Source organism: Neocloeon triangulifer, unplaced genomic scaffold, assembly GCF_031216515.1.
Source record: "Neocloeon triangulifer isolate White Clay Creek 2 clone unplaced genomic scaffold, ASM3121651v1 ptg000014l, whole genome shotgun sequence".
Lineage (NCBI taxonomy): Eukaryota > Metazoa > Arthropoda > Insecta > Ephemeroptera > Baetidae > Neocloeon > Neocloeon triangulifer.
The window spans coordinates 1,206,178-1,231,169 of NW_026775556.1; the positions used below are offsets into that span (position 1 = coordinate 1,206,178).

A 24,992-nucleotide genomic window follows, 5' to 3' on the forward strand; every position below is an offset into this window, starting at 1 on the left:
CAAAAGTGTTAATTGAGGTCAATGATCGATTTTCCAACTTTGGTTTTGGATAATTTGGAGAAATTTTCATTCATTTTAGTAACATTTACTGAAGTTTAGAATTATTTGTAAATTTTTAAATATTGAAAAATAATCATCACCATTCAGAAAATAAAAATTAATTTTATATATTATTTATGTTTTATACACAAATGAAAGCTTTTAATTTAATCAAAAAACAAAAATCACTCACGATAATTCAGAAAATACAGAAATGATTGAATAAGCATGGAAAAATTAATACGTTAAGAATTTCAGGCCCTTTGAATGAGGTTTTCAAACTCTTATGCAAAAGAACTGATGAATTAATCGAATTAATTTTCCAAAATTTTGATGAAGCCATTTTGCGTGGGTGTTGCATGATGTGCTAGAGAGGCTGATATTAATGCGTCGGCGTGTTTGCACTAATGAGTGGGTCCCAGTGAGGTGTGTGTGTGCGTCCGAGCCGGCGGCCAGCCCAGAACACCCCCCTGACAATAAATACCTCTTGGCTCTGTCACGAGCGCCCACCCGAGAGCCAATTCGCGCGGAAAGCGGGCAGGCGGGTGCGTTCACCCATACTTGGGCCAGCACCACCCTTCTAATGGCCATCTTTCTATCGGCGGGTCACTCACCTGTAGACTCACGCTCGGACTGACATTGTCTTGGAACTCTGCAATTTCGTTTCAATGTGTCATTTGTGCAAAAGAGTTTGTTCCAACTTACAATTATAGTTGCATTTTTTTTACTCAGTTTTTCCATAATTTTTTACATTTTTAATTTAGAGTAAACTTTAATTTAAATTTGGACCCATTCATTTGAAACTTACTTTGAACGAACTACATTTCTGAAATTAATGGAGACTAAACAAATTAAGTGAACAGACTTATTATTTACTAGAAATTTAGAGATATCTAAAATATATTTTATAAAAAAATATCCAAATGATTGATTTTTCTACCAAACCTCTTCATGGTGGATTAAATTCAACTATGTTTTAAGATTATAAATAAGCTCTTATTACTAATAATCAATTAAGCCCACATTTTTAACTTAATCTTGGCCGAAGGAAACTACGACTCGAAATCCGCACTATTTTGATTTGCCCCCCGCGGTTCGCCTAACATTAGCAAAACAAAGCGTCATGGAATTTTCGAGCGCCATGAATCAGCACGCCTTGTTCTTTTCTTTTTCTACTCTCGGTGTATCTCGAAATGATTAAATAAATGATTTGTGGTATGTGGATCGGATCTATGTACGCACCCGGACAGGTGGAGCGGCCGCCTTATCAGCATCCATCCGTCGCGGACGATGCCATTAATAACGTTGAGGTTTTCAATGGAGGTCGCGCTGCAACTCTTTCTTATGCTCGGCGGCTGCCGAACGCCGATCCCCACTGGCGATAAATACACCGCACTTGCAATCATGTTTGCGATCGCCCGAACCTCCATGTTCCCGAACGATTGCTTGGTTTTTTCGGGTAATCCGTTCCAACACTTTATAACACTGTGGGCAATGCAGTTGATGGCAGAACACACCGATTCTATTGATCAAACCAGAGCGCAACAGAAAAATTAAATTTTAAAATTATTTCGGACTGAAATTCAAATCGAATCTATAAATATTAAAATGTATTTGTTTTCTTATTCTTTTTTGAAAGATTTGAATGAACTTTGAATTTTTTAATACAGAAATTTAAAAATAATTCACAAAATCATAATTCAAAAATAAATTGAAATTATAGACATATATGGACCTAAAAAATGCGCACCTGCCCTATTTTCTCCAGATAAAACTGTTTTACTCTTTCTGTCCTTGCCATCAGCTGCAATCCCACTAACAATAAGTAGAGCGACGGTCTAATTTTAAATTTATCACTTCTTGACTGATTACGAGAAAACAACGGTTTTTATCAATGGCTGCAGGTTTGGAAGGCTCACGCGGTGTTGATGCTCGAAGCGTCAAAGTGAAACTGGCCAAGAAGCGCAATTAATTGTTCTTATCGGCCACCCACAATCCAAGATCAAAACACATCTTAATGCTCAAGTTAATCCTCTGTAAACAGGGAAAGAGCCTTTTCATCCTTGGAAATATTTTGCAGATCCCAGTGCAAATGTTTCGTTTGGCAGATTGGTGTTGACCATGTGATAAAAAACTGCAGTTTGCAAAAATTTTGTGTCAAAAATGACATATAGGCAGGGAAGTATTATTTGATAAAATATCAAGAGGGTTTGTTCGCCTTATCGAAGTGGACGGTGTTTTTTGATGTGAGACGCAGTAGCGGACTAATTGGTCGATAATTTGGCGAGATAGTGCTGTTGAATGGTCGTAGACAAATAGAGAGGGCTTTGCCAATTAATTAGTGTTTCGAAAGAGATGCGAAAGGATTGAATCATTAGTTGATAAGCGTTTTATTCGAGGAAAACAATTTAACTCGGCAAGAGGCACCTCTTGAATCGATAAAACAATTAAAAAAACTAAAAAGTAATAAAAAAGTTTTAACATCTGAGATAAATGCGATATATCACTATACAAGAATCAGCAAAAATGAGTTAAATAATTTCCACGAAAATTCCTACAAAATTTCAAAAATGAAAGGAGTCAAAATTAAGTAATTGTTTTCATTGGAAAATTATTTTCTGGGTGCTCTTTTGTAAGGCAATCCCAATCGCAATCAAGATGGGAAAATGTTCGATGGCTTTGAAATATAATTTTCATGAAAAGTAAAACTTCAACGTTCACTTTCTGAAAAATACTCTGGCAAAAATAATTCCCTCTAAAGTTTGGATTCAGTACGAGATTAAAATAATTAGTAAGAAATCAAGCCTTCTAACTTTTGAAACAGACGGATAATTTGAAAGCCATATCAGTTTCCATGAGGGCCCTGAAGTTTTGAGAAACTGAAAATCTCTACAAACGCAATTTCAGTTTTAGCTGCAAACCAAAAACTCGTGAATAAGGATATAGTTTTTAAATTGAATTTTAAATCGGTGTTATCTAAATTTTACAAATCTGATTGTGAGCAAAAGTTATTGGACTGGTTTATCGAAATAAAAAATGTACCAAGAAGAGTAATTAACTATAGAAAAATTTAATTTTTTTTAGAGGTTTCTCACTTTTAACCTGTAATTTTTAGCTTCATAATGGCATGAAAAGCCAATTGTATGAATAATTTTAAACACGCCAATCTTATTACCTTCATTATTTTATAAAAAAAGAACAAAATCATTTTTCTAAGGCTCTTGTTACATTTGCTTGGAAACATTATTCTTAAAATTGAATTAGTTATAATATTATTACAATAGTATTACAAAAGGAAGAGGAAAAATATTTTACTTTACTTTGTACGTTTTTGAATAGTATTTGCATTTCAATTTTTCAAAATGTTCTTAATATTGATTAATTGTCAGCATATTTCATTTCAACAGCTCATGAATTAGGGTTGGAACCCTCAACCGAAGGAAGCCGGATTTTATTTCATTGAATTCAATTTGTAGTTCATTTTAAAAATTTATGAGCTCAGGTCAGCAAAAACAAAAAATAAGAAAAACAGCAACAGCGATGGCACTAAAATTAGTGACACCTCAGCTGAAAATTTAGGCTAAAAACCACAATTATTTAATTTATTAAAGGTATATCTTATTGATATGGGAAACACGTCAATGTTGAGAAAATGTAAGAATTGTCTTTAACAAGCAAAAACTCCGTCTGGACACAACCTTTGCTCGTAAAACCTAAATCGTAATCATTGTTAAAAAATGTAAGTTTAAAAATTGATTGCAACAAGAGAGACAAGGTGCACCGAGGAAGACGGATTTTATTTCACGAAAAAACAAAATCATTATTATGCAAAATTATTTAATAATCCGAAATAAAATTTTCATGGAAAGAATCGCAAAATTGTACTTTGTATGAAGCTCAAATAAAAGCAAAGTAATTTCTAAATATTTAAAGAAATATTTACTTATTGAACTTATTTTCTGAACCTGGGGCAATCCTCACTTATTTTCAAAACCAGAAACGAAACCTGTTGATTTAGTATGTGAGATAAAGTTTGGCCCACGCGCGAGTGTGGTGCACAAAGAGAAGGTAAATTGCATTCTACGCCTCGAGTGAGTCTGCCGGTTTATGTGCCACAAAAGCGCAAGGAAACCGTACAAAAGTACATGACATGTTGTTGTGACTCACGACACCATGTTGTGTTCGCTTAAAGCGTCGACTTTTAAGGCTTTGGTTTGTGTTCGGAGAATGGAAAATCAAAAATACCTCGTGCCTTCGACTGGCGTTTTCTCGCGCAGCAGCTTCATCCGTTTGCCAATGTTGAGCGTGATGTACGTTTTGAACTGCATTATGCTCTCGACCACCGACTCGGACATTTTGAACAGTCTCTTTCAACCAAGTCAAACCATTGTGCCGAGAATCAATTCGCACGTGTTGGCGACCGATTGCTCCGTGCGACTGGCCACCGCGCACTTATCTTTTTCCACTGAGCATGCAAACGCAGAGGCACTTTTTGCTCAGCCACATTTTATGATAATTCTGATGCTCGAGCGAAATTGCGCTACTGATAAGCTGACCGATATTGACGGGCAGTGCGACAATTGCTTCGAACTTCGCTCAATTGCAAAAAGTAAACATCAGCATAGATTATTTATTGTAAAACTTTGCGAATAGACAAAGACAATGATGCAAATAATTATTGAGAAACTCGTTTTTTTTCTACATAGAAGAACTTATAGCTAAAAATCAGCGTTAATTGTTTGACGTTTTTATATAGACACAACTAAAAACTAAAATATCAAATAGCTCGCTTGAATTTCAATTTTCAATCTAAATTTGAAAGCAGCTGAGAAAAACGACAGTAATTAAATACTTTTATTAAAGATGGCGATCAGATTTTGAGAATATAAGAGTGTTTTAGTAATACTTAGTTGCAAAGAATTATCGATTTTCAAAGTTTTCCAAAAGCAAAGACGGTTTCAGCTATAAGGATAAATGTAACGATTTGTGTTTAAAATGATTAACAAAAACACTTTTTGCAAGGATAAATAAATAATATTAATGATAATTATAATAATAATAATCAATACTTTAAACGTACAGCCAAGTAGTGATTAACTGTATAATTTATTTTAAAATTGTATAACTTTTACTTGTGCCAATCCATTTATTTATTATTAAAAAGTAGCATCAAATTTTGTAGAAATTATATGCTGCTGCTTAATCAAAAAATATTTATCAAATAATTTTAAATTTTAATAATAATATAAATATTATCAAAATAATTAAATTTATTTATTTAATTATAACATAAAAAATAATAAATATTTTAATGTCTTTAAATTTTTCTTTTAAATTAATGTTAAAATGATTTTCAAATTGAATTTTTTCCATCAAAATTTAAATAGTTAATTCACATTTATTCTTAAAATTGGTTTTGCTGTAAAACATATTGCAAAAGTTGTTACTCTTTTACATAAACTTATAGTTTCCATTTATTAGCTCAGAACTGTGCAATAAAAATCTAGCACTGCCCTGGATTGGAGTGAAACCTGATGACATAGTTTCATAGACTGCCCTGCCAGATAAGTGATTCATTTTCAAATATTCAAATTAATCTCCGTGTTGTTATCACTCACACACGATTTCGTTACTTTTTCCATGAGCTATGACAAGCAACGATGAGTGCGTGTTGTGGAGAGGCGCGCAGGTGACGTGTCAATAATCGATTTTTATCTCCTCGATCAACGGCAGCACTGCTGCTGGAATTAGCGGCCGTTTCTTTTTATATTGTTTTGCACACTCTCTCGTTATACAAAGGGCTTTGATATCACGCGTGCAATTGAAGTATGCGTCCGACCTTTATCAACAAAGTTATTAACAATTAAACTGCACACGTGGTGCCGCGATTGTAAAACGACAAGTGCGTTAGACTTTTTTTAATAAAATGGAATCCCCTTGCGCGATAAAAGAGGAATAGACATTTAAATTATTTGTACCTCAAGTGGTCCTTCATAGTTGTTTGCGTGTAATCAGTCAGATTACAATCGTTTTCTGGTGAAGTGCCTATTTGTAATAAAAGTATATCTCGCAAAAAAACATTGCAAACTTACAAACAATCTTGTGCGAAGGTAATTTTCTGATAAACCAAACTAATTTCGCAAATGACACTAATTTGACCTACATTCCATACCCAAAGGTCAAAACTCACCGAACGCATAGCAAAAAAAGACGAGTCTTTCGAAAAACATTTAAATAGCTAATTTTTAAGTCTGTGGAATTCCGAGCTTTGTAAAATCTGTGAATTAAGACGAAATAAGTTTTTATGGAAAATGAGCATTACCGGTAGGTGGGCTTGAGGGCGGACGCCTCACATGGACAGCAAGAATCGCTTTTTCTGCGCCTCCGCTTGAAGCACCAGTGCTGGCCCATGGCCTGCACGTGTGGCCGCTGGCCGCGGCCGACTAGAGCATGGCGGCCGTCGGCCTATGGTGCGCCCGGGGGCCTGGAGGCGGCCAAGAGCACCGGCAATGTCAACACGACTGGGGGCTGCAAACATGGATTTTGAGGGTGCAGACGGCGCGGCCCTCTAGCGGCCCCGACGCCACTCACCCCTCCTCTGCCAGTGCTCGCTGGGGATGCGCCCGACCGCCCGCCCCACCGTGCTCCACCCCCGTCCTAATATGTGTTCGTGCACGTGTCCGTGCGAGCGAAAATCCTCTTAGCTGGCGAAAAGGAAGAGACAGAGCAGCACACGGGGTGCGAAGAAGTACAAAAACTTCAAAAGTTCAAAAACTCGCAATCCCACTTGTATAAGATAATTTTACATTATTTTCAATTGAATTTTCAAAAAGATGTGAAATTTTTTATAGATAATTTTTAATGAAAATTATGTTTAAAATTTGACTCTATAAATATTTTCTTTTAGTTTTTATAACGACCAGATCCTGTTTTAAGAAATAAAATGAACAACAAAAGAACCTTAATTAAAATTTTTATCAAGTATTTTTTAATGCCTCTTAATTTCCAATATACTAGCATTAACTTTTAACTTATTTATCACTTTTAAAATGATGAAATTGAAATTTATTGTCAGTATAATAAACAATATTTTTATTTCAATTCAGTCTGCCCGAGTGAAAAACGCAGTTATGTATTAAAATTAAATTTCAGAATCAAATTGCCTCCATTTTCTGGAGCAGCTCATTTTTGTTGTGTCTCATCTCTCGCGGAAGGAATGCTTCACCGTCTTGGGAACAAAACGGCCGCCCTTGCATATTTACCAGTTGTTGTTATTTTTTTCTTAAAAATATTTTTTGTATCTTTCATTTGCTCAAGACGATGCCTGGCAGGCAATACATAAGGTGCACGAGAGGCTGCAAAAGACATATTCTCGAGTCTTTTCTTTTTTGCCACTCGCGAGGGAGCAAGAGCGAAACTCTCAAGGCAAAATTTCCCGAGAGCAGCATGTTGCTTCATTGTTTGTGTATTTATGAATTTACGGTCTGCCTAATGAAACAGTCCGCAATCCTAACACCCAATTATTTTCACATTAAATCGAAATGCACAGAAATATAATTCTGAAGTTATACACAAGAAGTTTAATAATTTCGAAAGAGTGGTGCAATATAAAAATTTTGCGTGAAATAAAGCGAAGGAGCTGGCGAGGGTTGCGCGTCAACATCCGCGTCTTGTTCACGGGACGACGCTAGGCGTTTCTAATTATAGCCGTCGTCATTATTGAAATAAACGTGTATCGATCCCGCCGCCGAGCCGAGCCGCTCTCGCGCAATGACGACAATGAACAAGGTGCTCTCCAAGGGTTCGCACGTTGCCCGAGCGGGCGCGTCGCGACCGGTGCTCACCACATGGTGCTCACCGGCCCAGTTGCCTCCTTTCGCTCTAGATGGCTGCCCATCTCAAATGTTAAAATTCTAACACTCTCAATTACGTTTTTACATAATAACTTGAAAATTTCCATTAATTTATTTATTTATTTTGTGATCTCATTCTTCAAGAATGTATTGTTTTTCCCATGAGAATCTCTATTAATATAGAAATGCTTAATATTATTATATGATTCATTGTATTGAAATTGTGTTCAAAAAGTGATCAAATATTTCTTAAGTATTATAAATTTAAGATTATATTCATCTTATGATTCGCTTAATTTTTTGTCTTACAATGACAAATTTAATAATTAAATTAGTAAAATTTTCAATCCTTCCACAATTTGGGGATATCTCATTTTTAGATCATAAAATGGAATTAATATTGCTCAATAAAATAATGAAAAAATACTGAAATTTAAATATTTGTTTCCCAGTAATCTATGGCGATTTTTCCTGATCAAAAAATTTTTGTGTTCAAAGAAATTAAAATTTGAAAAATTCAAGTTGTTGAATATGTAGCAGACGTGCCAAGTTTTAAAAAATAATATAATTTAAAGCTATCCATAATGATGAAAATTATAGTTAGAACCAAGTTAAGACCAAATTGAGAATAAACAGCAATTTAAAAAATTGACTGAATTTGATTTTTAATCCCCTCCCCCCCCCTCTCGAATGCTTATTGCCACAAAATCTTTAGTTCAAATTCGATTGTAACCAACTGTACTTCTATCTTCTAACAACTTAAAAAGTTACAAACATAACTGATTATTTTAAAAAATGGTTCAAATTTGGTAAATTTAAATTTTCACTAATTTTTCATTACCTTTTTTCATGGCCAAATCAGAGTAAAACTAGATAAATTGAAAAAAATATGGATACACATAAGTAAAATATTTCAAAGATTTCAATTACATCCATGAATATCAAACAAATATTTTTAATAAGATTTTTTTAAATTGTAATTTTCCGTTAGAAGGAAGTTTTCTTCTCACACAAAATATCTTCACGGCGTGGTGAGAGGCACGCTTAGGAATTCGCGTCGTTCATCCGAGGTGGTGGGCTGCAAATCGCTCGGCTGATCGGCCGCAATTCGCTCTGCGTGCGGTCATAATGGGTTCACTCGCAGATTGGCTGCAATAAAGCGCGTGCGGTGCTGCCGGTCGGCGTTCACACAAACACGCGCTATAAAATAACTATTTGTCGGCGGGTCTGCGTTCCGGGCGCAATCAATATTATATCCAGCAGCTGCACTTTGCGTTCTACCCCGACACATTCCTCCCCTTGGGCTAAAACGGGCCAATCTCTTCTTCCACCTTTGTATTTGTCCCGATGGTGCAGCGCTTTGTGTTGATTTTTGAATGGAGGCACTAAAAGCACAGCGCCCTAATTGACATTCACGAACTCTGGTAAAAATTGGCGCCATTGATTCTTGTCGCGATTTTATTTTCGAGGGGAAAATTCAACCCTTTTTCAGCAGATACAAAAATGTAGCAAAATTAACGTTTACTAAATATTTTAACTTTTTGACAATTAAATCAAGGTAAATTTCATATTACTTTTATGAAGTTCTAGAAAAAAAGGATTTAATTTGAAATTCATAAATTTGTTACCAATATCTTTTACCTTAAAAATGAAACTTTTTTTAAGTATATTAATTTATATAAATAAAAGAAATAATTCTGGAGCGATACTTTCTGTTTTGCTTCAAATAATTCTGACAAGGGATCTTTGCATTTTTTCATGTTGATACTTGATTCAAAATAATAGAGATAAAAGGGACTTTTTTAGAATTTTCGAATATTTACTGCCTTTACATGTTTCTGAATTAATCTGAACATTTTTAAATTTCTGGACCATATAAAACATTTTTACACATTTTCATTTAGAAGAATTTTAATTTTCTTTTTGTTTAACTGTTTGAAAGATTTATCAACAAATTTCATTAGAATACTCAAAGAATAATATGATTCTTTTTCGGGAAAAATGACTTTCCTAAGTGCTTTGTATTTTCTTTTATAACGCTATTAAATTTAGAATAAAAATAAACTAACAGCCAATTATATTCCTATTTTGACAAAACTAAAAATGTATTTGCTGGAACAAAATTCACACTATTTTTAGGCTATTTTCCCCCAAATACCTGGGACTTTTTGAACCAAATTTAAAGGAATGGAATAATATTATTGCTAAATAGATGGAATTCAATAAAAAATTCAGTAAAATTTTTAAGAATTTCTACTAGAAAAGATTTTTTCCTTGGATTTTATGCAACAAATTTAAGACTTATGACTATAAAAACTCACCAAAATAAAATTCCTACTCTAAAGAATGAATAAGTCAATTCAATCATAATTTTGCCTCTATAATTGTGAATAAAATTTTTTAAACAACGGCTTTTAGAATTTTCAAATTTGATGCAAACGTAGAACTTCAGAACTTGTCTAAAAACATTAATTCAAGAGTCATTTTTAGCCACGCATATTTAAAATCATGCAGATCATTAATCACAACGTATATTTTAGATAAATTAAAAAAAAACATCTTTTCCTATTCTACTAACGAATATAAATGTGAAATATTTGTGCCTTTTATCGGATTTTTTTCGCATTTTTTGGCCATCATTTTCCATCTCATCTGTCAGAGTCTTTCAAATGCAAATTAGGAGGATGAAAACCTTCTTTTTTTACGTACCAGCGTTGCCGGCCGCGCACGTATATATTGATTGATTGATTTATTTATTAAATACCAACGGTATACAACATACATACTAGACATAAAATGAAGTAAAAATCGGTCAAATGAAGGAACAAAAATTATTTCATCGGTATTGTCTCTCACACTCGGTGTTGTCTCTCACTTTTTCATTGTCGCTGCGGCTGATAACGTAATATTGCTCTTGTTACATTCGAATAAGTGATAAAAAAGAATTTTTTCATCGCAAAATTTACATTTACATTTGTCATCTGCTGCCGTGTGATAGGCTGCATTTGTGCAAAACAGGTAGTGAAAACCGTGGCAAGAGTAGCGGGTGAACATGTGTCTGTCTTTACAATTTGTAGCCTGCCAGTTTTTGTTCGTCATTGCAGGTGTGTTATAAAAATGAGGATTGATTTCCAATTGTTTAAGACGCATGGAGTTAAAAAATTTGTCACTTTCTGAGTGCGCTGGAAGATTGTATTTGTTCATTAAGTCACTGACGATTGTTTCACTTTCCGTTAATGCATATACAAGTCGTGATTTCATTCTTTTAGACAGACTTAAAACTCTCTTTAGGAATCTTGATTTTATGGTTTCTAGTTTTTCCAAATCCCTCTGCTTCAAATACGGCCAAATGGCTTCAATTCCGTAACTTGCAACCGGTGAGATAGCTAAGTCAAATAGTTTTTTGGCCGACTGCAGAGAGGATTTTGGCAAAGCGTTTAGTTTGGCCATTGCAAAGAGTGCCGCTTTCACCCTTTTGCTTACATGATTTGAAAAGCAAGTTCCCGATGATTGAAAAGTTACACCTAAATAGCAGAACTCTGTTACAAATTCAATGTTTTGTCCATTTACATTTAAAATGTCGTCTTTCCTTAGACGGCCTCTACCCTTATTTCTAATTTTGAGAATCTTACACTTATCATAATTCAATTTTAAGTTTTTGGTTGCTAGATATTGCTCAATTTCCAAAAGTGCTGCTTTAATATCTTCAAGGCTATCGCCTATTAGCACAATATCATCTGCGTAAAGTATTGCACGGACATTTTTACAATTTTTTATGGCCTCGTTTAAATCACTGACTGTGAAAATGAATAGAAAAGGAGAAAAGACACCACCTTGTCTGACTCCATTTGACTGTGTTATAGTTTCCGATACAGTGACACCATCATTTACTTGTAGGTAGTTTAGATCTAGCATTTCCGCCACAAGATTAAGTTCACCATGAGCTAATTTTTTAGTAGAAATTAGTTTTTGAAATACAACTTTTCGGTCAATTGTGTCAAAGGCTTTTTTCACATCTAAGAATACACAGTACAATGGCTTCCCTTTTTCATAAACAGATTCATTTATCTCACTAATCAACTCGTTTACAGCTTGTATAGTTGATTTACCTTTGACAAAACCATATTGATTTGGTGGTATATTGTCTATCAGACTTGAAGTAATCCTATTATTAATTATACGATCTAGCAAATTATAGAAAGTGGAGCTTAAACTAATGCCTCGGTAAGAATTTACATTAGAAGTATCACCTTTTCCTTTGAATAGAAGCTTTAGATTAGAGTATTTCCATGCTTCTGGGAATTTTCCGGCGCGAAGACATAAATTGAAAAAGGAAGTCATTTCGGGAGCGAGGCTTGAGAAGAGAGCCTTTAGATTTTCATTTGTTAACATGTCAAAACCTGTTGCCTTTTTTGTTTTTAAACTTTTAACTGCAAATTCTACTTCTTCTTCCATAATATTTTTTAACTCTACATTTTTAGGATATTGGTTTAACAAAGCCTTTAAGTCTAAAGATTGGCCAGGCTTAAGTTTACTTTCATTCAGAAGATTATCCAAAGTTTGCTCCCATGTTTTCATTGGTATATTATTTTCTTTCCAGGTTGAATTATTGTTAAGTTGCAGAAGTTTGTAACATCTTTTTTCTGCTTCCTCTAATATTTTATTGTCTAATTTGTCAACGTATTCCCTTTTCTTAATTTTACAAAGTTTTACATATTCCTTTTTTCCAGTTGAGTATATTTCCATCACTTCGTTTTTATCGTCTTCAAAACCTTTTACCGCTGGAAAAGAGTTAATAAAGGTTCTTAAAAAGTTGAGATCTTGTTTGAAACAGTAGCATTGGTAATCAAACCAGGGCGCGCTTTTCCTTTGGAAATTTTGAGGAGTGATTTTTGACTCTTCAACAAGTGCAAGTACATTTTTGTAGAAATTTTCTATGTTTTCCATTTCAATATCATTTCTTAGAATATCAGTATATTTACATTCAATCAAGTACTTAAGTTTAAGATCATCTACCCTGGGGCGACCTAGCCCTGGTTCATATGGATTAGCATTTGAATTAGGCATCTCAAAATTTATGGAGACCAAGCAATGTTTAGTTAAATGGGGGTCATTGTTTAAATTAAAATTGTTTAGTTTGATTTCTGGGCCCAAAAGAATTAGATCAATAGTGCTGCCTCCTTTTCCAGCTAAGTAGGTTCTCTGAAGAGGGAGGCTGTTTGCAAGAGTAAGGTCATTCATTTCAGCAAAGTCTAGAAAGCTCTTGCCTTTTAAGTTGGTTGAAATTTCAATTCTACAGTTAAAATCTCCAGCGAATACAACCTTTTCAATATTTCTAATTTCTGGGAGAGTTTTCAAGAGTTGCTCCCAAACATCATCCGAATTTAACTTTGGATGCAAATAAGAACCAACAATGGAGAGATGTTCAAAGTTCAAAATTATGAAATTTTTTAATAGTTTGCAATTTATGATTTCCCCAACTTTGCCTTTGTAGTAAATTGCGAGACCTCCCTTTGGTCTGCCACGCGCAGATTTTTCGGCTAGAATATGTTTGCTATAAAACCCCGGAATCGAAAATGGTTCTAGTAAAAAAGTTTCAGTTAATATGAGAATGTCATAATTTTTAAATTCAGTTTCACCAAAGTTGCTATAAACACTTTTAAACCCTTCTACATTCCATAGTAGCAATTTGATGTTTTGTGAACTATTCGTTTCGGGGTCGTTTAAAAATTCTGTGCGGTTATGATACCTGCGCTGTCTTTTTGCACGAAACTAGTGTCACTTTCTTCTGATGGTTGTTCGTTGAGTTGGGGTTGAGTCTGAACGTCATTGTTTGATTTTCGCCACAGTGGGGGTGTTTGTGTTCCAGGTGGTGGGGGAGGGGGGGAATAACTGGTGCTCACTTTGGGGGTGAGCTTTCTGCACTTCCTTCCTCTCGGGGTTTCAGAGGGGGTGGGCCAAGGATTCTGCGTTTCTTCGCTCAGTTCCTCATACCTAGCTACGAGATCTTGTACTGAGGGGGATTCTTCACTTGATGTGGGGTTGATTGCAGTTGTCAGGGGAGCAGGTTGGTTGAGCGGCGCTTCATGTGCGGAAGAGAGATGGTATATGATCACTCGCACATCGACGTCACGCAGGTTGTGTCTGATGATGTCTCGAACGTACGGCCAGTCGAGTCTGTCGAGGTTGCAGCAGAGTCGGGGGATAGCTATTTCAGTTATTTTGTTGTTACTGATGAATTTGGCGAGCTCTTCAATAGCGAGTTGCACGTTGCGTACAAAGCTGTCAAAGTGGGGGTGGCGGGGTTTGTGCCACGAGAGCCACTTTGTGCAGAGGAAAAGCCACGTTGTTCCGTCCTCCAGTGTATGTGGGATAACGTCGCCAACCATGAACTGTCCCTTTGGTTTCCCCCCAAGTTTAACTACGTCTGCAGCAAGGCCGCGGTAGCAGCCCATGTCAGCCGCGACAGCATGGCATTTGAATCTCTCTTTCGAAAGTAATATATTGCCCTCTTTTTCAATCAATTTGCATTTTGATGGGGGCTCAGCCTGTCCTGTTTTCTTTATTTCATTTAGTTTTTGTAGTCTACTCCGATATTGTTTTTCGATGGGGCCTTGTTTGGAGGGTCGGCGGGATCGTGATTTCATGTGTCGGATGATTCGGTCATAGAAGTGAAGGTGACTGTTTTCCATGTTTATTGCGGGGAGCAGAGAGCATTGATACTCATTGGAGAGTGGAATGTCTGTGTTGCTAACTTCACAGAAGTTGGTGGTCAGAGATGGGGGATTATTCCACTGATGCCAGTACAGCCATTGGCCGCCGCGATCCGGTTTTTTGTGCTTGCTATACCGGTAGTTTTGATTCCAATTTCGGTGGTTTTTATTCCAATATGGCGATTTCTCTGAGGGGGCGTAGGGGTTTTGATGTTCTGGGCCCCAGTGGGCCTGATATTGGGTCCCGAGTCTTGCCCTGCCCTGATAGTTCTCACCTCTATCCGATATTTGAGGTTGGGATGAGGGGTATGGAGACCCTCGGTGGCCAGGGGGCGGCCCCGCCATGGTCCTCGGCGTAGCCTGCCCACCATAGCCGAAAGCATGGTGTTGTTGTCGAGGGCCCCAAAGGCGTTGGGCCGGGGTGCGCGGGGCTGGATTTATGGTCATTTTCAGTCCTTACATATTCACTCATCCGTCGCACACCACTTTGCACAGTTTAACTACATTGTTCAGTCAGAAAATTACACTTTTTGTCGCCGGCGATTTGTTTACAACTTGTTGGTTTAATAACCGATTTGAAGTTTTTCAAACGTATATATTGATTTAGCTTTTCCATTGTCGATCTCTCTTTTTGCTAAAAGGTCAACAGAGAAAAGCACGTTAGCTTTTTTCGGCAAACAAAGCGAGCGTCCTGATAAAGCCACAAATTGCAAAGGGAATTTGAGACCTTTTTGTCGCGACGCAAGACCAGGTAGCTCCATTTTCAAAAGAATAACGCAACTGAAGAGCGCCGATCGAATAAAACCGCCCGGAACTAATTTTAGCAAAATAAGGGGCGCACAATAAACCGAGCAGATTTCCGAGAAGGCGAGGCTGACGAATTCAGCTCCCCGAAGCCATTCGCAGAACTTCAGAGCCACAATCGCTATACTTTGCATTCGGAGATGAAAAATTATACGGTGGAGCACAAAACAGAGCGCGCGCCGAGAGCTAATGGGCCGCTCGAGCACAAAACGCACCGCGAACTCTCATAATTTATTAATTCGCCTTGAGAGCGGAGCAAATGGCCGGGACCACTCTCGGCAGGTCATTACTTCCACAGTGGCACCGCACAAAATATAAAAAAAGACAAGAGAATCTTTCTAAAATAATTGAGAAATAAATTATTAAAAATCAAATTGCTTAAAATGAATTAATAGCTAAATATTGCAAATATGAATAAATATTATTTTTAATATTTAAATATTAAAATTAAAAAATCAACAAAATAGGCACCGAAAGAGGCTTTAGTGTAAAATATTAAAAATCAATTTGATTTAAAAGGTTCAACATCTTTTAGAAAATTAATAATTTATCATTTTAAATTTTAGTTAAGGTTCTGATAGTTAGTTTTTGCGCTTAATTGTCAAAACAGTAATTTCTACAACATTGTCTCCATTGCCCTCTTTCCATGGATGCTTTAATGTAAGTATGACTTTTGTACAATAATTGAAATTTGTTGAATTCTTTTCGGAGATTTCCTCAATTTTAAAAGTGAAGTTTGGCAACCGGGCAGCGCCTTGCTTATAGACACGGAGTGACCGTGGAAGGTTTTTTTTGTCCCTGGGCCGGATGCAAATAGGCCTGTTCAGTTGCGAGGGATAAAGGGAGGAACAGGTGCCGCAGTCGCCACAGTTGGTTGCCTTTTGCCATCACATCGATCCGCGTGTCATCGCGTATGACCTGCTTTGTTTGGCCGCGCGCACTCGCTCTGCCGCTGCTGCACAATATTCAGAGGAAGCTGCAAGGGTGGGTCAACAGGCGTCTCGAGGCGCTAATCAATCTAATTGCTAAACAACTCGATTTTGATTGGGCCGCCGTAATGAGAAATGGAATCTCTGCCGATGACGACAGTTTTAATGAGAGGGAGAAACACGCTCTGAGCACATTTTGCACAAGAACGTTTTCCTCAATTTACCAAGAAGTACAATTTTTATAAAATAATTACTCGTGTAAACGAGGAAGTCCTCTATTTTTTTTTAATTCTTGAAATGCGACAAATACCAGCATCAGAAATTAAATTACCGGAAATGAAATTTTATTTTTCTTGAAAAAGTTTATCTTTATCTTTACTTTTAATGACACATTTGAAACAATTTATCTTTTAGCAGTAAATTCATAAATCTAAATGGCGCGAAATTTGAGAAATTATAATTGCTGTTAAAATTTATTCAACAATTTTCACAAATATTTTTTCATAATTTAAATTTTTAATTATCCAAATTTTTTCTCAAAACTCTCCCAGCCATGAAAAAATTTTGCGCTTTATTCTGTGGAAAAAAGTTTACCAAAAATATTTGATGCAAAAATAAACATCGCCCGTAACCAGATTTATTTCTCACATGTGAACACATTACTGAATTTGATATATCTATTTTTGGCCGACGCAAAATTAGAGGCGCGAAAAATTTACAGCTCTGAACACGCGGCGAATGTCGCAGAGGAGAGAGTGTGTGTTCGCCACCCTTAGTCATGTAAATCAGAGGGCGGATGTTTGCAACGCTTCAACTCGGTTGCTCCGGCGGTAATTTCATTTGACGCAGCAGCTGTATATTAAATAAAAGTGGCAAAGTTACTCTCTCTTTAACCGTGTTTGCTTCATTTGATTCTAATATGGCAAAACTTATCAATTTTTATACCGGAAAAAACTAGTTATGCAACCGGCTTTGCAAGGTTGTTGCAACAGTTGCATATACGGTCATTTCATGAAAAGATTATATTTTTAATTTTATTATCAATTTGTTTGTTTATTTATGTTGCGTTTTTAGAATTTTGATTTCCCTTACATTTAATTAATTCCTAAATCTTTCTAATTATGTAACACTTGCTTTACTTGATTATTTCTTACTTGACCAGTGCTGTCTTCAAAGTCCCATAAGATTTGTTGTTGGGCAGATATACTCACCTGTAACAAAGAAGAGATTTATTTTAGTAAAACGCGCAAGAGCATTTCGATTGAAATTGGTCAATTTTGTCATTACTGAAGTGACGAAAGTGGAAAAAAATTTACAACTAGCGTCAAAATTGCAATTAAACGTGAAATCCAAATGAACTCGAAAGTTTTAACCAAAATTAGGGAAGTGAAAACTCTAACTTGATGATTAAATTTTAAATTCATTTGGTAAAAAAGCAGTTCAACCTCCTGGCTTGGAAGGGCGCGGATTTTTATTAGAATCGTGAATTTTTTGTCCACTTTCAGAACCTAAAGCAAAAAAATGAGATATTGTTATTTAAGGTTGAGCAATTTGGCGAGTCTGAAAATCCCATCACTTTGATTTATCGCAGCAGAAGCGCGAAAGTATCGCTTTTGTAATCAACGCAGGGCGACAATGAAGTGCGTAGGCCTGCCCCCGCAGAGGCCAATACATCATGTGCGCGAAAAATTAATCAGATATACCAACAGGGGTGATCGATGCACCTGGTGCTGCCCCGCGTGAGAGAATTCTTATCCGAGCCGCGCTTTTTTCCCGCTCTCTCTTGTAATCAGGCAGCGTTTATCTGTGTTTGCAGCGAACAAACAAGAGCAAGCGAACAGACGAACGCGCGCCAGCGACAGGCAAACATACACGCTCTAATTAAATCGGCCGCCTCCGCCGCGCCGAGCACCCTTGAGAATAACGGCGCGTTCAACTCATGTGAAAATGTTTTGCGCCAGCAGGGAGGGATCAAAATGCGATCTGCCGCTACTTATGACCGATAAAGTGAATAAAATTTCGAACTGAAATCAATTTGTTCCCTATTATGATTTGTATAATTTTAAAGAATTACGAATATTTCAGCAAAAGTGATGTTTTACAATTAATTTTAATACCATTCAATTCAATGAAATAATTTCAAGCATAGTTTAGATTTTATTCAATGTGAAAAAAACAAATATTTAGTCTGTTTTTTTTCATAATTTAGTTGGTTCAGGTTTGTTTTAATATAATCATTTTTTCCTAAAAACAATTTTTTAGCTAATTAACTTAAAGCAATTGTAAAAATAAAATCAATGATAATTTATAAAAAAAAAGTTTTACGGAAATTAAAGTAATGATTTATGTTTATTCAGACATTTTAGTAGAGATTTCTGCGAAAATATTTAGTTCACGCTAGTAATTTTTATTATTTCTGACGTGTTACTTTTTTACACTAAAAATCTGAGAAAATCTTTTATTGCAAATCTCAGAGTATTAAGCTAAATAATTACAAAAAAACGGGACTACCAGAAAAATAAAATTAAGTTGAATTGGCTCATTAGATTCCACCAAAAATAAAAAATAAGTAAAATATCATAGTATTGAATTAAAATAAAACAAAAAAATATTTAAATGGGAGTAAAATTGTGTGAATTGTTAATTAAAAAAAGTCTACGTGTGGCTTTAAAATTGCGCGACCACGTACAATCAAAACCGTCAATCCTCACCTATTTTCCCTCGTTTTGCCCATTGTTTTCGGGCAGCGCACCTGTGTCCTTTCATCCGCGGTGGAAAGCGAACCTGCCGTCAGACAAGGCGGAAAAATGCTTTTCATGCAGCGTTTTTTGTTTGTTGGCCCCACTCATCACCGTGACGCAACTCGTCGCCTTGCACTAAACATTTGTAAAAACACGAGGTACGCATACAAGGTGTCATATTCTCCGCTTTGTGAAAGGAAGAGATGACGACAAGACGGCCGAGCGCTACCGGAACGACGAAATTCACATATCGCGTTTCTTTTGACGCGTATTTGCAAGAAGGAAAAGACGACGGCCCCCGAGAGACAATTTTGTAAAAGATTAATTTTAAAATAGGTTTCCCCTAGCTGATAAATTTTAAATAAAATATTTTGTAGATTTAAATAAATAATATTCTTAATTAATAATTTATTGTTGAATCAAATATTTTTAATAATATTGTTGTACGTAATATCAATTTTTCTCCATTGTAATGTAACAAATTATTAGAAAAACTAGTTATTGAAACTAAAAGAATCAGTTTCTGTAATTTGGCAGATTATATTATAATTTTTTTTATATAAAAATATATCATTTTTACCTTTAATTAACTGAACATGACAAACTTGTCAAACTTAAAAAAATTAACATAATAATCGATTTATTTTTTATCTGAGTAGTTGAGAAGAAAGTTGAGCTGGAGGCGGGTGATAAAAAGTTGCCATAGTAGTTTTCTGATGAGTTTTGCGAGCAAGTGGGTCGCGTGCCAACAATATATTATTTATTGGATCAAATTGGAGCCTCTCCAGCTCGAGCCCATACCTGCCAATTGATTTTCCGCACCTTTGAAAGCAGACCTCCTGAGCCGTCGGCGTCAAAGGCAGGTTTTTATTAAAACTGAACGAGCGCCGTTTTGGGTGGGAAAATAATGGTTTGCTTTTCAGAAAGCTTTGTTTGTTTACTCCGGTCGAGCCGCTGTTATTCAGAGGGTAAAAAAGCTTTAGCACACTGCGTTGTTGTTTTGCAGGATAATGAAGAGTAGATTTTATATCCTGTTGTTGCTAAGCAAGAACATGTTGAACTTTACGCAAAAAGTGAAACAATGGCGCATAAAATTATAAAAAAATTCAGTTATTATGAAGAAAAATGTGGCCAAGTATAAGAAAAAGTTTAAAGGCAAAGATGAAGTAAGAAGCTCTTCTGACTACTCAATATTTATTTCAGAGACAAAAAGGGAACATAAAAATCCTCCTGGGAGGAGTGACTGGAGTGAACTGCTTTTTGCACTTTTCCAGATTTTCCAAGCTTCGATCGTCTTTTTTCAAAATCAATCTGCATTCTTTCCACTGGTTGATTTTATATGGCGTGCGCTGTACAGCACGAAAGGATCAATTGAGTTCAAACACTCTGACAGGTGAAGCTGTGGGGAAAATCGACTGTGGTTTTTTTTGTGCTCATAAACCGCAGAAACCAATCGAAACACGGTATCCTCAATAATGCAAAATTCTCGCCTACCAACATTTTAAATTAAAAAGGATAAATTCTTTCAGCGTTATTAAAGACTGAAAATGTTGAAGTAATTAATTGCAATTGACTGGTTTGCCTCTTGAAAAACCTTTGATCTCTACGAGCAACTCATTATGAAATGAAAAAGCTCTGGAAAAGCAAAATAACTTTGTCTTTTGATGCGTGCAAATGGCCACCGCTCTCGTTTCCATAGTAAGAGAAAATATCAGGAGTGGTGCAGCTGGCCGATGCACCACACATGACCTTTTTCAATAATAAAACTCATAAAAGGAATCCTTGGTGCGAATACGATTGAAATTGCTTGCGAACAGAAATTAATGAATGTAGGAAAATTTTATCACTCAAGCACGCGTTCGGAGAAACACAAGAATGGGATAATTATAGTTCGGTGAGCAGATCTCATTCATTCTTGGAAAGAGGTGTATTGAGCCGGGTTCGTATCAGTACATGACGTGCACAAGAGATCAGAAACTGATCCGCGCGCCTTTTCCTCTTGGGATTAATTGCTGCGAAAACTCGCTCGGCTCTCCATTGTTGGCAGCTGCCGGTTTCTCTTAAAATAACTCAATTATAACCGCTCTTTTCCCGACGCAAACCTACGTCAGACCCGAAAATGACTCAACCGCGAGCGCAAAGAGATCAATTCAATTACAGCCCCAATTATATACACAACCGAAATTGATGAACTCTAATTTTAGCAGAAATAAGGCTTTTTTGTGGCCGCAACGCTTAATCCTCTCATAAAAGCGGGAAAAACTTGCGTGACTTAATCAAGGTGAGTAATTGAGGCAGGCAGTCGCTGGCAAGAGTTGTTTCTCTTTCTAAAACTTTTTGCGCTCTGGTGTCCTCGGGGAACCCAAAAGCTGGCAGACGCTTTATTGAATTTCCAAGAATGCGAAATTATGAAAAACTCTTATGTAAGAGAAACATTTTTTGAAAGAAAAATGTGTTCCTTTAACCTTTGTACTTTCACGAAATCTATTATTTGTTGCAGTTAAAAATGAGTTTCTTGTAAAATGTGAGCCAGAAAAGAAAAAGTTCCAATTAATTAAAAAAAAAAGACTAAGCAGCAAGTTTAACTTGTTTCAACTACAGATATTATCCTTCTTGTAAAACGCTGCACACTTAAAAACTCGCATGAAAAGTTCTAAAAAAATATCTCTGCCTGGCATAAAAACCCTCTTAAATCTTGCAGGGATTGCAATTTTTCTCGTCGCGTTAAAAAGTTTCACCTCTGTGGGCGTGCAAACGCAAAGTTGCAGCACCATAATTCAGTCGGAAGAGAGCGAGGGAGAGTTTAAATAATCCGAGCACCTTCTAGACCAGGCAGGACCGAGACTCGGCAAACACAGTGAAATATTAAACCCCGCTCTATCTAGGGCTCGAGGTTATCTTCCTTCTTTTTCTCCTGATTGATGGATAACTTTTGCGAGTGGTGCTCATGTCGGCCCAGAAAAAGGTTGTTTTGTCTTTTGCAAATTAGCGCACGCGACACTACACGTCGCGTCGTTATAAGGACTTGGAATTAATTTTGCTCACGACCTACTTCGTCTCGAGAGTTATGCGTCGTGTGCATCGCGAATTACGAGAGAGCGCGCCAAGTCAATATTTGAATTTTACCACGCTTGAAGTGAACTTTGGCCACGAGAGAAAATTGTGTTGGCGCCGCGGCCACATAAAACTTTATGGAAAATCAATCGCGCAAAATACTTGAAATCTCTTTCCACTTTGCAAGTTGCTTCCTCTCGCTAAAAGGCTCGAGTGGCGCGCCGAGTTGAGACGCGTAAAAATATACCCACTCGTCACTCCGCCGCTCCAGGAGTATTTTTACCAAAAAAATTATAAAAGAAAAGCGAATGGTGTATCGCTGAATAATCATCTCTCTCGGGCAACTTCAAAAGTGCTGACGGTAAAAAGAAGAGCTGTGTTTTTCTCTTTCAACCTGCTGCTTTGATCGCGCGGTGGAAATGTTGATTTTACTGCTGGGGTTGGGTTTTGCGACCCTCAAACATTAATTCCGTTTCCTAAAGGCACAAAAGTAATTAGAAATTCTAATTCACACAGGTAAACAGTAAACAGTTGTTTTATATCAAAGCAACAGTTGAAGCAATTAAAATAGTATATATGTTCTTGTGAAGATGTTACACTGCAAAATTGAAAATCAACATTTGCGACAATTAATTCAATTGAATAAATATTCATGATATAGCTTTCTACTTTATTAGCTGTAAATATTTAAATTTGCTTTCATATAAAAGGAAAAAGTCAAAATTTTTATTTTTATATACGAAATAAGCTTATTCTGAAAAATTTTCTACTTTCTAATTGTCGTAAAAGTTTTTTCTAATTTCATTCTAAATGTTTTTTAATATTATTTTAATGATCTCAGTTGATTTAAGCAAAGATTGTATTGTGGCACTATTGGCATTGAAGGGAGAAGGGACTACAATGTTCAGCGATTAGTGGAAATAATCACAATAGAAGCGATTAATATTCGCTGACCAAGAGACTTTTTATTGAAAATGTCACTTATTCAAGCTTGCAATTGAATAATATAAGGATAAAACGCCTTTAAATTGGCTGACCCTGTATGCTTAATACAAACATAAAATTATCGGGTCAATGTTCAATTACCTTTGTTGCGGATGGGAAAACCAAATCCGCTATAGGCATGTCGTTTGTGTGAATTTTGGAAATGTTGTTTATTGAAAAACAGTGGATGTTTTTCATGGGACAAAAAACAGATTGCAAACAAATAAAAACTTAATTATGCATTGTTAAATTGACCGTGGCCAAAACTGGTTCGGCCAGTTTGTTTTTTCGGTAAACAAAATGTAATTGTGTAAAAGCATGGTTGATATTCATGAAGTTTTCCTTCGAATTTATTGACCTTTTCAAAAGTTTTATTATCTAGTAAATTGCATTTTTTTTTATATATTCTTTATTGATATTTTCAAATACCTTGAGAAGTTTGAGCTCTTTACCTTTTAAAATGTGCAATTTCATTTTTCCAAAATATTTATCAGAAACCAGAAAACTTCTTAAAGTTAACTGTTTTTTTTAGGGAAACTTACATTGAGAAGACGTCGCTCTCGCTTCTGGGCAGCACCAGTTTGGGCAGGACGATTGCCCTGCGTTGTCTGGAGGTCTTCATGGTGCACATGGTGGCCGTGACCTGGAAGGCCTCGGGTTGCGGCGAGTGCGGCGACAAAATGGTCAATCTACGCGCGTTGTCGGCGCCGGGCAGCGAGAGGTGCTGCGGCACAAACAGTTTCCGTTCACCGCTGATTTCGCACAAGCCGCCGGCACTGAGGAAGGTGGCGGTGGTTCGGCCCGAGCCGCTGCCGCTGCTGTTTTGCCGCACGATTTCCTCACCGGACACGGCGCGCCGCTTGAACATGGCCCTGTCGAAGGCGCTCGTCGAGGCCTCGCCACCCGCCGACGCCACCTGACGCATGTCGCGCTCCGAGGTGCTCTTGTAGGTGTTCGCCGCGGCGTACCGGTTCGCCGAAAGCAGGCACGCCTGCCCCAAAATAAGCACTGGTCAGCAACTGATTTGTTGGTGCAACTCGTTAGCGCTCAGTGACGAACAAAATTAGCAACGAATTTGTGTAAATACGTTTGTGTGACGAAAAAAGCAGCCAATGATCTGCAGTTAACATTTAATCTACTTTTATTTCAATCAAAAACTTCTATTTTAAGAAATAATAAACTGAAAGAGAATATTTGTATAATATTTTTCTCTTTAAAATAATTATTATTAGTGCAAAGTCCACTTGCACAATCAAAGGTTGCCTATATCATGTGCCCTCTATTTATAATGGGAGGTTTTCTAAGTTACGTTTGCAATACAAAATAGAAAAACTGAGCGCATTTTGTTCATAGACCAGATTAAGTGTTTGAAAAATAATTGAAATTGATGAAGAACCTCAGAAGGTGAACCTTAAATAAAAAAATTATTTAATTTTGACAAATTAAATCTTTACTTTACATCCCTTAGGACAAAATAAGTGAAATATGTTTTAGGAGCTTTTCGATCAGAAATTGGTATTATGCAAAACCTGTTTATATTTTAACTCTGTCTATATTTCTAAGGGTTGTATAAAGTTCAAAAGTACCGCGAGTAAGAAAATTTAATTTGAAGAGCGTATTTTTCATTTCTTTCTTTATGATTTTTCATATGAGAGAAAATAAATTTGATTTGAGAAATTTAAAATTCATTAATTTTTCTTAAGTCTGACAATGAGATGAAGAAATTTTGGAACGAAATAATTATGAAATTTTATAATCATGAATTTCATTCTCAAAATATGAATAATGCTTTTTATGCAGTAAGTTATAGCTTCATGATCTTAAGATCTTCATTATTTTGCTCTACTCTACTAACTATTTTTGATAGTATTTATG

At 36.2% G+C, this 24,992-nt stretch overlaps 1 protein-coding gene across 9 annotated transcripts in view; it reads right to left on the reverse strand.

Annotated features, from left to right (window-relative positions):
• Nucleotides 1-24,992, reverse strand: part of LOC132201116 (cAMP-specific 3',5'-cyclic phosphodiesterase) — a 138,021-nt gene that overhangs the window by 51,839 nt on the left and 61,190 nt on the right. The window contains exon 1 of one of the 9 annotated variants that reach the window (XM_059627034.1): nucleotides 23,660-23,837. The exons of 5 other annotated variants lie outside the window; for them this stretch is intronic. In XM_059627034.1, coding sequence (XP_059483017.1) covers nucleotides 23,660-23,748 — 89 coding nt within the window. In that variant the 5' untranslated portion in view covers nucleotides 23,749-23,837. Of the gene's footprint in view, nucleotides 1-4,284; nucleotides 4,472-6,361; nucleotides 6,531-23,659; nucleotides 23,838-24,992 lie in introns of those variants that run through there. 3 more of the 9 variants (XM_059627035.1, XM_059627044.1, XM_059627043.1) reach the window with 3 other exon arrangements.